The 14,819-nt window shown below is 42.9% G+C and overlaps 1 protein-coding gene across 1 annotated transcript; it reads left to right on the top strand.

Annotated features, from left to right (window-relative positions):
• The first annotated feature begins 5,690 nt into the window (after positions 1-5,690).
• btr12 (bloodthirsty-related gene family, member 12) lies at positions 5,691-12,858 on the top strand. Its single transcript, XM_076162592.1, has 8 exons — positions 5,691-6,899; positions 7,884-8,374; positions 8,483-8,674; positions 8,849-8,944; positions 10,606-10,839; positions 10,919-11,066; positions 11,619-11,645; positions 12,082-12,858. The coding sequence occupies exons 1-8, from the start codon at positions 6,893-6,895 to the stop codon at positions 12,621-12,623; spliced, it is 1,737 nt and encodes a 578-aa protein (XP_076018707.1). The 5' UTR covers positions 5,691-6,892; the 3' UTR covers positions 12,624-12,858.
• Positions 12,859-14,819: the final 1,961 nt, after the last annotated feature.

Here is a 14,819-nt window from a genome sequence, read left to right on the forward strand (position 1 = left end):
AGATGTAACAGCAAAAACTGAGGAGTTTACAGTGAAGAGGAGATTCCGGCAGGGAATCCCTCTATGTGGAGGATTGCAGAGAAGGAAAGAAAAAGCAGGAATGGATGGAGAGAATTAGATGAAGAGAAAGGGGTGGGGGGTGGGGGGGGGGGGGGGGGGGTGTTGAGAGAGCGAGAGAGAGAGAGAGAGAGAGAGAGAGGGAGGGGGAGGAAGAACCTTCTATTTATAAACCTGGAGAAGATTTGGATGGGCTTATGGAAAATAAAATGGGGGGGAGAAGGAGGGAAGAGAGGGGGATGAATGAGTGAAAAATGTACAAAGAGAGAGTGACGCGGTAAAAACAATAAGGAGAGAGAGAGAGAGAGAGAGAGAGAGAGAGAGCGAGAGAGAGAGAGAGAGAGAGAGAGGGAGCGAGAGCGAGAGAGAGAGAGAGAGAGAGAGAGGGAGTTGGGGGGGATGAAGGAGGAAGACATTTACCTGGACTGACACTGCGACAGGGAGAGAGCTGCAGAATCTCCTCTCTGCGAATGCGACACAGCCGCTGCAGTGAGAACGCTGTGGGGCTACACGCCGGCTTTATATGCATGCAGAGGTGCATTCACACACACTCACGCACACACACACACACACACACACACACACACACACACACACACACACACACACACACACACACACACACATACACACACACACACACACAAGCATGCAGCAACACCAGGGGAAAGTCTTCCTTTTCCTCATTTCTTCCTTTTTTCCTTCTATCTGCAGAGCCTTCGTGTCTTTACATTTCTCTCACTCACCCCTTCGCCCCTTTCCTTCCTTTATCATTTACTTCTTCATTTCTTAGCGTCTTTCATTCTAATTTCCTTTATTTGTCTTTCTTCATTCCTTCTTTCCTCCCCTCTCTCCTTGTTCCTTTAGTCCTTTTCTTCATTTGCTTTCCTACGTTGCTTCTGTTTCTTTTCAAGTGATCACATCTAATAAAATGTGCCAGAAATCACATGAACACAACATAATACTCAGCAGAAACTGGGGGAAATTAAGAACTAGAGGAAGATCAAAAAAACCCAACGGTTAAATAAAGACCTGGTGACATTCACAGGAAGTCAGAAGGAATCAATAATCGTATCTGAGATGTGGACTGGCAGTCATTTATTGAACAGAGTCCTCTTTCATGTCTTATTGACATGAAAGATGCCAATACACAGTGGTGGAAGGAACTCAATGGATTTAAGGGTCATGATTCAAATCCCTGTACTGACTGCGGCGTGTTTGTGTGTTTCAGTCTTCCTTTTGTAATGTAGTGATGTAAATTCTATAGGAGTTGTTGCCTTTCTTCATTGCAGCTCGTATGGATGAGACCATCAGCAGGGAGATGATGAAATATAAACGAACTGCTGTTTCTGCAGTGCTGGCTCAAGGCTGCTCACTAGCGGTGGAGATTGAGCATTGCACATTAAAGCACTGACATCTGCAACAAAGGCTCACAAGTAAAAAACACATTTTAAGAAGAATGCCAATGATAAAGTAAATTCAACTTTTCAGACTTTTCAATGTTAAACAATAATCCTTATCACATAAATTAAAGAAGGATGAACGCTGCAGCTGTACATTTACCATTTTTTAAAGGATTGTGCTGTGGATTTACTTGTACATTGCACACACTTACATAAATTACATAATACCAAAGTCCTTGCTTCCTCACAGTAGCAAAAGGAATTGCGGATAAACATTTAAAAGTAGCATTTAAAGTCATAAAATGTTCCTGATCCAAGTGTAAACAAAATGGAAGACTGACAATCATAAAAACCAAAACATGTTGTGCTTTTCTGGTGTTGTATTCTTGTGTGATTTGGTTCAGAAAGTGGAAACTGTGTCTTAAATGCTTGATAAGAAACAACACCAGTGTGAGCCAAGAAAGACTTATGCATAACTTATAGCTTTCATTTTGAAAAAATCCTAGTGGAGTTGTTTCTTTAACATCATAACTGCTCCAACAATCAAATGTATGGTTATTTAAGCTTTGGAACACTGACTTGTAGTCTAACAAAAGCTCATAAATCCTCCTACTTCTTCCTGAGTGACATGAGACCACAGCTGAACTAATTCATGGCTTGGCTCATAACTCGCAAAAACATTCCTGAAAATTGAAGCAATCAGAGATATGCCAGCAATCACATACTGGCGTTAAGAGCAGGTGAAATTGGCAGTGGCATCAGCCCAAGAGACGCACACACACACACACACACACACACACACACACACACACACACCACACACACACACACACACACACACACACACACGCAGGTACATGTCAGTTCCTTTGCGCTTATTGTTCAATTTATGTAATTTTGTCTTATTTTTTATTGTTTTTATTGTAAACGCTTGCACAGATTTGCAATCAATTATTATTATCAGACTTTGTTTCCTGGTGTTTTCCCCTGCAATGAAAACAGATTGGGGAAAACTGGATAATGTGATCAATCGGGAGACTCCAAACATCAGTCAGCAGCTTGTGCAGAGACCACAGGATTCTGTGTATTAGATGAGCAGGTTTACACTCTTTTTCACAGCTACAGATAAAGATGAAATGATATCAGGTCAGAAATTAGCTGGGCAGAGGTATGCTAGGTGCCGTCTACTTTCTCGTGTTCTCATAGCATTTTCTGGAAGTCTGTCGTCATTTTTTTAAACCTCCCATTAAACCTATTTGCTCAAGGAAGAGACTGAATGAATGACTTTAATTGAAAGGTTTTGTTCCAAGAAGGAAACCAGAAAAGGTGGCAATTCATGTTTTTCTTGTGATTTGATGCAACTTTCCCTTTCCTCATGCTTTCAGACATGGCGGCTCTTCTGTAGGTAGAAGGAGGAGCTGGTGTGTCATATCTGTGCAGAGACCGACCACAGCATGCACCAAGTCGTCACCTTAGATGCTGAGTCACAGCACAAACTGGTAAACTGCGTGAATAATCATGTGACCATCAACCATCTGTTGAATTACACATGCAGTGGTTGACTGATAACTCCTGAGCCTCCCACTGAAAGACCAAACCAAAACACATTTTGCAGTTTGCCACACTAACACAGGTGCAGGTTATGACCATTTAAATACAACTTTTAAAGACTTAAAGCTGAAACAATGTGCCATGCAATAGAAATAATAACTACATAAATATAAGTCCTGTCTCTCTTAAATCCCTGAATTCAGTGTCTAATGACTCCCTTCATTTGCAAGATTAAAGGAATTGGAATTTCAAATTAATCTAAATAGTAATAATAATTTGTATAGCACCGTTCTGACAATAAATGTTGTTTAAAATGTCAAATGTTCAAAACTTTTATATTTGATAAAATATTGGTAAAAAACTAAAACAAAATGCATATAAACATGTTCATGAGTGTATTGCAAAACCTGCAACTGTGACTTCATACCTGACTAGATAAGAGAAAAAATATATGTAAAATAAAATAAATCGTAGTTAGAGTGTAAAGAGTGTGTGTTTGTGAATGTGTGTCTCTTTTCTCTCTCGCACACACAGTCTTTGTTACATTTCCTTCTCAGGTTCAGATTAAGAGGAAGGAGAGAGAGGTGGGGCTGATGATACTAGATCGCCCAAAAGAGGGTCGAGCAAATCCACCGCATGAAACAAACCAAGGTGGGCGAAAACACACAAACATGAAACATGGATATTTATGCTGATTCTACATATCTACCAATCTATAGTGAAGGACAAAGTTGTCAAAGTCGCCGCAACAGAGAAACAAAGCAAAGGAGCCACAAGAAACAACTGATATGTGTCACCCGTGCACAAACCAGTCTGACCTCCCACACAGCTGATAGTGATCCGCCCTGATTGCAACATCCGGAGCATCAACTTCCCTCTACAAATACTTTCTTTACGGTAAGATCATCATCACGCCACATAACTTCATTTAAGGTACAAATACGTTGGTCATCAGCAATCAAGAGGAGAGGATTAAAAAGGAAAAAATGTGTTTTACGCGAAAAGCGACAGGCAGGAACAAGTTTGAAATTTAAGACACACTTTTAAAAACCAGACCCCTGTTCCAGTTCAGCACTCACAAAACACTTTTTCTTCTTCTCTTAATGTTTTTGACAGTGAGCTAATCATCAATAAGTGAAAGCTGCGCAACTTTTGTTCATTTTGTTGACTGTTTTGGTCGCTTCCTCTCCTTGGTGCATGGTATTTCCGTTGAAGTTCAAGTAAATACATTTATAACTGCTCCCAAAGGTCTTATACTGGTACAGATAAACCACTGATGTTTGACAAGAGTTTATTGTATTCTTTCCACACTGCAAAAAACTGAGACAAAATAAATGTAACATTTTAAAAACACAAGCATTATCAGTATTATCAGTGTAAAATTAGTCTGTGTTGGCTAATTTCTTAGCGAAATCCATTTGGTGTCCATCAGGATTTGGTTGGTCATGTAGCATCCATAACTTAACTTGTATTTACATAAGCCTGTGAAACAATAAATGAACTGTACAAAAGTAGAATGAATACAGAGCAATCACATACAGTATGAGCCTTCTGACATTATCATAATCTAAAAAAGTCACACTGATTCTCTTCAGTGGCAGAAACTGTGTGAAGCTCCTGATGGTTCTGGCCCTGTACATATTTCCTCCCAAATAAGCTTAATCACATGGCCACAGTATGTTGCCTATTCAACGTAATTCCCTGGTTTAAAAAGTAGGTGTCGTTAATACCCAAGACATTGAGAAACCAAAAGTTATATTTGCATAATATTGTTTACAAGTTGATTGCACAACAAAACACACTATGATATAAAGCCTATGTTCATATTCAGCTCAATCTTTGTCAAACACAGTTACTACTTCTTGTAAATGTTACTTGTGGTGTGCCTGAGGGTTCCATTTGAGGCCCACTTTTTTTTACTCCCTATATTACGCAGCTATAAAATACAGTATCTCTTCACATTTTCACACAGATGATACACAAATGACTTCCCCTTTGGTTTTAACAAGTCGTGAGTGAATCACTTTCATACTTGAATTTGTGATTAAGAGGAGAACGCGAAGACAGAAATGGAAGCGAGCGTTCAGGTGTTCACGGTGATGGTGCAGTGCATCGAGAAGACCCACACGCGTTGAGACACAATGCTAAGCTGAAAAGATCCAAGTTCATCAACCTGCAAATTCGACAGCAGTATTTCTCCGGTGAGTCCGACATTAAGCTCTGAAAACTTAATTTGTGTTGCTTCCATCAAACTACAACCTCTCCTGGCCGAGTTCCTGTCTCTCAAAGGGGTTAAAGTCATATAAGAAGTGACTAAACAAATAGAAGATAATGGATGTAATGTTCCTCAGTGCGCCATCGGTGTTGACGTAACCAGATACGTGATAAACTGTGCTGTCGCTCCAGATAATTTGGTCACAGTGGTGGTGATTTGATAAATACTGAGGCACTTTCCTCATTTCGACACTGTCATTCATCACTGATCTTATCGTAGATCATAGTGCTTATTATGTTCTCTCTCCTCTCACAGAGCTGAAGATAGCGCAGCAATTTTTTCCGGTTCGACAATAAGTCCCTACGAGTTAAAAGTCATAGGTTAGCCTTGAAATTCCATGAAAATCGATCCTTCGTTCTTCTTTGCCAACAGAAAACATCACCATTGAACCCAACCCTGCGGGACCCTGGCTTGTTGTCTCCGAAGACGGTAAAGAGCTTAGACAGTCTGAGATTCACGGAAAACACATTTGCTCTTGCGACGAAAGGTTTGGCACGTTGAGGAGAGGGGAGCTCCTCACTTTGTCTCCAGAAAAAGGCCTGTGGACTGTAAGTCACAGGGACGGAAGGCACAACGTACGTGGTATTCGCCCATAAGCCCTTGCCCGTCACGCTGTCCCCCCGCCCCCACAAGGTGTTTGTGGATTACGAGGAGGGCAAATCATTACTACTCTCTACCTTGAGTTACAAGGCTGTTTCCATGCATTAACAGTAAATATACATGTTGTTTCTTGCTGCGTTGTGTAATGTGGGGCCTCAGGTGTGTGCCTATAGAAGACGTCCAATCAGTTAAATCTACCATAGGTGGACTGCAGACAAGGTGCAGGAAACTCCTGCACCTTGATTAACGTGTGTGTGTCTTTCACTTTATTGAAAATAATCCGGCACAACATGATACTACAAAAAGACAGTATACTGTGTGTACACGTGAAGATGAGGCCTCCAAACAAACAATGAGCCATCACAGCTGCTTTAGAAGACGCAGAGAAAAGAAAACAGAAGGAAAGGGGAACAGAGCTATACACACTAAACCTGTGCTTGGGGGTGTGCATGTGTATTTGTGTCCTTGTATGCTCATGCTCTATGGGTGTTGCCGTGAAGCATTTCTGTGAATTTAAGACACCACTAACTGAATTGTAAGATGACCACGATCTGAAAACAGGAAAAATGTGGAGAACAGCACAAAGCCTCAACTGCAGATTTGCATAAGATTTGTTTAGCTGTAACAATCAGAGGTTCCCAAGTGAGCACACATTTATTTGACTAAATTTTCTAGCTGTTAGAAATAGAAACATAACCACTGCTTTCTGCTCAAATGGTGAGACGACGACTTCATTGCAGTGTTTTGTTTTGAATAGTTACGACAACCTGAGCGTGCTGACTAAAGGTGTGTGTGTGTGTGTGTGTGTGTGTGTGTGTGTGTGTGTGTGTGTGTGTGCGCATGCGGGCGTGGGTGTGTGTGTTTTGGCTTTGGGTGTGTCGCATGGAGAGTGGGCGGGATACTTCAAGTTTCAGCGAGGCCACACACACACACACGGTACCTGTTGGTGACTCATTCACAGCAAAGTACACAGGGAACAGGCTGCACATCCACACCAGAGAAAAACATGCAGAGTGAGTTTCTATATCTTTTATCGGCATTTAACTTGTGTTTTAAAATCTATAGTTTATGAAGGAAAGAGCTGCCCATGTGCTGAAGCTAAAATGATGATTATAAATGTCCTTGGGGTCGCTGATTTGTTGTTTGAATACATATTTATCTGATTTGAAGTCTCAGTTGTTTTGTATGGATCATTGGTGTCAGGTTTTAAATGAAACTTACAGAAATATACAGAATCTCCATCAGACAAATAGAAGTAAAGTGGCCTAATTGTGGAAACACAGGTTTGTTGTAGGTAACGCAGAGCAGAAGTCAGTTGAATTGTGTTTTTCTTACAGGTGCACTAAAGCAGAAGGTCTTGCATTTCTACATTCCTTGAATAGTTACTCAGCAGCCAGTGGAAAGAACGGTGCCTTTGAATCAACTTCCTGCTCCGTGTGAGAAAGACTTTGTGTCCTCTGGAGCATTTTTATTACAGAACTTTGAGTGTATCTAGTGTCTGGTGGAGATCAAAGTGCTCCTTTATCATCTTGGAGCCTTCCATGCCTCACGTGCACCCATTTTTTTCTAAGTTGCAGCGATGACGTGAACACAATGAGTCGTGTGTTCTATTGCTCACACTCATTTATCACCTACATTTGAAACGATAATCAAGCTGTGTTCCCTTCCTTTGCTGCATCTTGTTATTCCCTTGTTAGATAAAACAGTAAAGAGACAACGGAAGATATTTAAAGATTTTGGCAAACTAGAGTCCCCAAAACACCAAAAGTCAAGAAGGCAGGGAAGGTAAAGGCAGTGCAGTGCAGGACAACAATCTAAGTAAAACAGTATCAAACATTAAAAGAGAGTAAGAGAAGAAATAACAAAGAGCCATCTGAGCAGATTAAAACGTCACAAGATGCCTGACTGCTGACTGGTGTAACGTTCATGTACCTGCTCCATAAGAAGGTCCACAATAGCAGATGCTCCATCTCTGATATGACTTGAATCTCTTCTAGGCGTGAGCTCTCCAGGAGGCCGGGTCCTCTCCGAAGATCAGTTCCTGTGCTCCATCTGCCTGGAGGTGTTCATGGAGCCTGTCTCCACGCCATGTGGCCACAGCTTCTGCAGGGCCTGCCTGCTGGGCTACTGGGACCACAGCAAGAAGTTGCTCTGCCCAATGTGCAAGAAGAGCTTCTCCAGGAAACCCGAGATGAGCATCAACCGGGTTCTGGCGGAAATCTCCTCACAGTTCCAGGGCTTGATGGTGGCCGGGGGGGCCGGAGGTGCTGGGGGAGCCGGTGGGGCCGGGTCTGCCTCGAGGGGGTCCACTCTGAATCTCAGCTCAGATGCAGTTCGCGGGGATTCCCCAGGGCGCGACACTGGGGACTTCGCCCGGGCAGGGGAGGTTCCCTGCGATGCCTGTATTGGGAGGAAATTAAAGGCGCTGAAGTCTTGTGTGAACTGTCCAGGGTCATTTTGTGAGACGCACCTCAGGCACCATAAGAAGGTCAGTTACAGAATAGTATACAGTCACTAACAGGATGTAGTTAATTTAGTATTGTGTAATCTAAACACCCTTCCGGTCTCAAGCTTCTTTGTGCTTCCTCTCCCGCAGGTGAAGACCATGTCCTCCCATCGTTTGATCGAACCCACGTTCCACCTAGAGGAGAAGATCTGTAAGAAACACGAGCGCCTTCTGGATGCCTACTGCCGCACAGACCACACATGCATCTGCACGGCCTGTGCGGAGGGCGGGCACAAATCTCACGACATCGTCTCCATCGACCACGAGTGGAAGAAAAAGATGGTAGGACCGAGTTATGGTTTGTGGAGCAATTCTAGTGCTACTAGTGTCTTGTGTCTGTCAGTGTCTGATGGAAACTTCTCTGACAGTGTCAAAGATTATCCCTCAAACTTGAGAAAAAAATCCTCTCAAACTGCTCTGAGAACTCCGCAATCCTGACTGTTTCTCCATTTGCAGAATAACCTGGGCAAAAGGAGATCAGAGCTGAAACATTTGATCAAGGAGAGAGCGAAGAAACTGGAGGAGATTAAACAATCCATCAAGCTCATCAAGGTGAGACTGGCTTCAGGATCTGCAGCCTCGTCAGTTTTTCAGAAATCAGTGTCTCATCCACATATTTAGAAACACACATCTGTCAGTTTATATTGAATTAGTACCTCTTGCCTTCTTGTTGTGTCGTACTGTAGTACCCTGCATGTCTGAAAGTGAGTTCATACAGCCGTCTGTCCGGTTGGTCTGCAGAGTAAATATGTACTGAGCGCATAGTAGTGCTGCTGGTGTGCTAAACCTCAAATGCTTAATTTTAATTAATTTAATTAAGTTTGCGATTGTTGCTCAGAGCACTTTGGCAGGAGATAACAGACATAGGGCAGCCTGTGTAATGGTGAGGTCACAGAAGGTTCTGTTTAGGAGACACAGACTCAGATGTGTCTTATCTCATACCTTGTGGTCGTGAGTTAGGTATGTGGAAGCTGTATGTTTCTCTTTGGAGTGTGTGTGTCTGTGTGTGTATACAAGCTTAAATTCTGAGGCTCAAAGTCTGAGGCTGCCAAACCAGTGCGACCAGAATTAACATTTACATATTTTTCCTCACATCCTGTTTTCACCTACAGCCACAAAAAAAACTGAGTTTCTCACTAAAACTTAAAGAATCCAGGTTTGTTTGTGAATTATTTGAGAAGTACTCATTCAAATGAGAGCGGCAAATCCTTATATACAAATAACAAGACTTAAAGTAAAACTGGACAAGTTAAACTCATATTTGTATTGATTGATCAGCTCTCCTAGACAATATTTGACAGTTGTTTGATCTCCCTTTATAACTACGAAGAGGGTCAAGTTACAAGGGATTGAATATCAACATTTGTCACGTGTATGTACACCTGCGTGTGTGTGTGTGTGTGTGTGTGTGTGTGTGTGTGTGTGTGTGTGTGTGTGTGTGTGTGTGTGTGTGTGTGTGTGTGTGTGTGTTGTGTGTGTGCGTGTACGAGGTGAAAGGGTGCAGCCGTCGAAGAGTTGAAGACAGTGACGCATTTCAGTAAAACTCGACTGTCCACATACATACGTCATAGTTTGTCTTTATACACTTTCACCTTGAACTTTGCAAGAACCAGAGTGCTTTTTGCTGGTATGAACTTGTGAATGGAAGTGTAGAATAACACTGAAACCCATAAGTGGGATCGGTGTGTGAGGCAAAATGTGTGGTCTTATTCGGCATTTGGCCAGTTCAAAGCAAAACCTGTTTGGCCAGTTGTACAAGCAGCACACAGGCGCTTTGAAATGCTAAAAAACAGACCATTACTTAAACTGCAGCACTTCATGTGTTAATTTGTGTATTGTGATTTTAAGGGTTTAAAGACAGGAGATAGTGATAATCCGACTATACCCTAAAGTGCATTAAAGGAAATAATCCGGCATAAAATTACTGTGAAACCAAGTGAAATAGTGACTGGTGAAAAATGTTGAGGATTCCAGTGAGCTGGTGGAGAAGAACTGAATAATTCATATAAATCAATAAATGATGACGTTAGATTCAACAACACAGAGGTGACCATTATGAGATGTTCATGTTGTTCTGTGTCTACTAGATATATTTGTATTTGCTTCCTGGGATCTCTGTAATGACAAATCACTCAACTTGTGTAACGTTGCCTTGGCTACAGTCTCAGTATGTATTAACCTTTAACTTCTCCCATGTGCCCCATGCCTTCTAGGCGAGCTCTCAGAAGGAGCTGGAGGAGAGCTGGCAGGTCTACGCCGAGCTGCAGCGCCTGGTGGAGCAGAGTCAGGCTGAGCTGGTGGAGCTGATTGCCACTCGGCAGCGTGACGCGGAATGCCATGCCCAAGAGCTGGCCCGTGGCTTAGAGAACGAACTCAGCCAGCTGAGGAGGCGGAGCAACGAGCTGGAGGCCTTCGCACAGACGCAAGACAAGATGGTCTTCCTCCAGGTAGTGCCGGCTTTCAGATGATACTATGACAACACATTGCCAGATTTTGAAGTATAAAGTGAGCACCATTTTCATACAGCACATAGCGACACTGCCGCCACTACCAGAGCCCACCGACTGGTCAACAGTCAGCATCAACACCGATGTCTACCTGGGAACCATCCGCTCGTCTGTCAGCAGCCTCATCGACAAGTGCCAGGCAGAACTCAAAAAGCTCCACGGGAAAGGTGAGAGCAACCAGCGAGAATCAGAATCAGTGCAAAGATCAACAATCTATTAGGAGGAAAATTACCACAAATACTTTGGTACAATCTCATTGAATAATTACTTAAAACGGCAGGAAACCAAACCATCAATCTTTGCAATTTTCAGTGTCCGTGTTGTCAAAATTTTGAACAAACGTACGTACGAGATGCTCACATGTCGCTTACTGGACTAAATAGAAAAGTGACTCATCATTGCACCCCCTACACACACACACACACACACACACACACACACACACACACACACACACACACACACACACACACACACACACACACACACACAGGCTGTCTGAGCAGATGGAGATGGAGCAAGATGCCAGGGTTCATCCACCTGGAATCAATGCTGCAGTGGGCTGAGTGACAGCACCACATGTCGAGAGCATTTACTGCACCGGATTAGCGCAGTGTGTTTACCGCCCACACGTGCAATCTGCTTTCACTTTGACTCCTCTGCTGAATTACTTACTGACTCGGCTTCTTTCTGTCTGTCTGTCTCTCTCTGTCTCGCAGAACACCGAAAGCTGCAGAACTATTCAAGTGAGTACAATCTCCATTTGTGGGAAATTGATGGTTCTAGAACAAAATGATGATGACAATGATACCAGTGGTTTGCAGTCGCGCTTCGATGGAGCGGATTGTTGTGTCGACTCTAAGATAAGACTCTCGAGATTTCACAGGACAGCAGTTTTGACATTCTTGAGCAATGCAGCCAGATAATATATTGAGCAGCCATTTGTGTTGTCCACTAGATAGCAGCACTGAACAGTACAATGTGACAAACATCTCTTCCTGAGAGTGAAAGAAAGAAAGTATCCAAACACATTGGAAATTCAGGTGTGGATGTTTTGTCCCTGCGTTGTTGAGAGTAATTCAGCCACACAGTCCATAGATCAGCATCGGTTTGGGCACAAAGCACCATTGTGATATAATGATGTCATCGTGTTCTTATCAAGCTCTGCCCTGTTCTGCCTAGGTGAGGTGTTTTTGGACTCGACCACTGCCCAGAAGAACCTGGTAGTGTCTGACGACGGTCGTCAGGTGAAGTATGAGGAGCGTAAGTCGTCCCACAACGAGGGTCCAAAACGCTTCAGCCCGGCCCTCTTCGTCCTGGGTAGAGAGGGTCTCACCTCTGGGCGACACTACTGGGAGGTCGATGTGGGGCGAAAGACGGCGTGGACGCTTGGCGTGGTCCGTGCCTCGGCCCGCCGAAAGGGCGAGATCAAGCTGAGCCCAGAGGGTGGGTACTGGTGCTTGTGGCTGAAGAACGGGGAGGTGAAGGCCCTGACTGCTTCCCGCTTCCCTCTCATGCTGACATCACCGCCCAGTAAAGTTGGAATCTTCCTTGATTATGAAGGAGGTCAAGTTTCTTTCTATGATGTAAAGACACGCCTGCATCTCTACACATTCATCGATACCTTTAACGAGAGTCTGTACCCCATCTTCAGCCCCTGCCTCAACAACGAGGGGAAAAACTCCTCCCCTCTCATCATAAACTCTATTAAACACACCTTATAGCCTAACAAGCAATTGCTTTTAGGTTAAATTCATTGATGATATGTGTGATAGGTGAATCTCAATGCCTAAGGTAGGCTAAGTAGGCCGTTCATTAGGATCAGATGTGACTGTAACTTCAACATGGCAAATCTGTGCGACTTTAACAGAGCAACACGTGAAAGTGACCATGTGTGGGCAGATCAATGTGTAAAAGCAGGTTGTAAGAATAATAAAACCACACTCACGAATAATTGTTCCTGCTGTGTCTTTTTGATGTTTTGTTATGGTAAATCTGATGCCTTGAAGAGAGTTTAGAAACCAATCTGCCAGGTTATTGATCAGAAATGAAGTTACACTTTAGTTATTTCATACTTCAGAAGAAACCAAGAGTTTCTTCTATCCTGTATGTTGCTTTTCAAATACAGACACTGCTTACAAAAATAGATAGGAGGTGAGGAAATATTTGAAGGGCCAGTAAGGAACCACCCCAAAGGCCAAATTTCGACTGCCATCCTCGCTTTGAACAACTCTTATTCAGTCTGTCCCTCTGGAACTTTGATTAACTGAATGGATTTATTAGATGCAAACCTAATGTCTAGCGGTCTAAGGCTTGCGTGCAGATGTCCATGAGAGTTTTTGCCACATTTGACTCCACTGGGGCGTATAAGCACCGTATAAGCATCGTATAAGCATTTTTTAAGAGGTCAAAGGTCGATTAACTACATCATTGCGTTTTTATGCCAAATGATTACTTTTGTACTTTCTCTGAACCTGTTCAATAAAGACAATCCAACAAGCAAAATGTATTGTTATCATTTTGTTTATCCTGGATTAGAATAGAACAAAGTAGCCTGATAGAAAACTTACAAATACTTCAATAATTCATTGTATTGGAAGAAGCATTGGTTGTTTTGTCCATCTTGTGTGTTTAAGTCAAGGGATCGTGCTGTGTCAGAGGAGTACAAATTTGTATCTGGGGTAAAAGGAGAGGGAGGGGGGTGTATTTTGGGTCTGAGGTGTGTGTGTGTGAAGCTGGTGGTGGTTACAGCATGTCTCATGTGTCAGTGAACAGAGGAGCCTCCGAGGCAGCTGCTCTCTGGTGAGTATTCCTATATCAGTGCTTTTCTCTCTCTCCCTCTCTTTGTGTTTCAGCTTTTTCATTTCTCTGCCATATCATCGCCACACGGAAAGGTCTTTCTGTTGCTCAGCGACATCTTTCTCTCTCTCGGGGGAGCATTGTTTTTGTTTTTGGATCTTATTTTGGCGTATGGATGTGTTAGAGCTGTGGGGGCCTAAAGCTATTCCCTCTCACATGCAGTATGTAGATCAGAGCATAACACAAGTATAGAGAGGCACATTTCATAAATATGAGGCAGATTGACATTTTACGAGGTGTTTTTTGATGTGGTGGGCAGTAGAAATAAGCCAGATCATGTTGTACTTTATAAGGGGAAGCACGGCATGATGGGTCACAGGCTGGAGCAATATTTTTGGCGAGATGTTAATCTGGACAGCTATGTATACTGAGGCCTCTTTCTCTCTCTCCTGCTCTCTCGCTCTCTCTCTCACACACATATTTACGGTTCCACCAGCTTGGTATATTTATCTCGAAGACAAATGTGAGTGTGATCAGTTTAGGACGTGGTGAGATGTCGCTCGTTCATCAGAATATCATTTGAAGATCAAGATTGATATCACGGTAATGTAACTGCTAACAAATTGGAGTTAGTTTTTAAACTTTTTAATGGATCACAGAGAATTTGAGCATAGATCCACAAACATAGCTCTTGGTTTGTGGTGCTTTGAAAATACTTCTGTCCTTGTTAGGACAAGGGTTGATTAATAAGTTCTGAACCTGAAAAGCTTCTAGTTTTGGGATCTTTTCCCAGTTATTATGGACTCGCTGTCTTCTGTCGTGGCTTTGCTATTCCGACTTTCAACTCTTCCTGAACATGAGAAAAGCTTAATCAAGAAGCCCTTTTGTTATAATTTCCCACAAGCAATTGAATAGCTCTACGAGGCGCCGAATTTATCAATCAACCCATGCTGTGTTACATTCAGAAATGAGGCTTTGCAATTCCGCTTTGATTAGTGGCTTGCCATGCATACCGCTAGAGTGAAATAACAGCATCTAACCATCATCACGGCAGGTTTGATGCCCCACTCACAGGCTGGTAGGTTGCGGTGAAAATGACCCTGCCTCTCCGCCGTGTAGGA

The sequence above is a fragment of the Genypterus blacodes genome, unplaced genomic scaffold (genome assembly GCF_046128005.1).
Source record: "Genypterus blacodes isolate CSIRO-AG114 ecotype Tasmania unplaced genomic scaffold, CSIRO-AGI_Gbla_v1 ptg000122l_1, whole genome shotgun sequence".
Classification (NCBI taxonomy): Eukaryota; Metazoa; Chordata; class Actinopteri; order Ophidiiformes; family Ophidiidae; genus Genypterus; species Genypterus blacodes.

Excerpts from the sequence above, each read along its gene's own strand:
- btr12 (XM_076162592.1), top strand. Across the intron at positions 10,840-10,918 it reads ACAAGATGGTCTTCCTCCAG|CACATAGCGACACTGCCGCC; the intron begins GTAGTGCCGGCT and ends ATTTTCATACAG. Across the intron at positions 11,646-12,081 it reads AAAGCTGCAGAACTATTCAA|GTGAGGTGTTTTTGGACTCG; the intron begins GTGAGTACAATC and ends TGTTCTGCCTAG.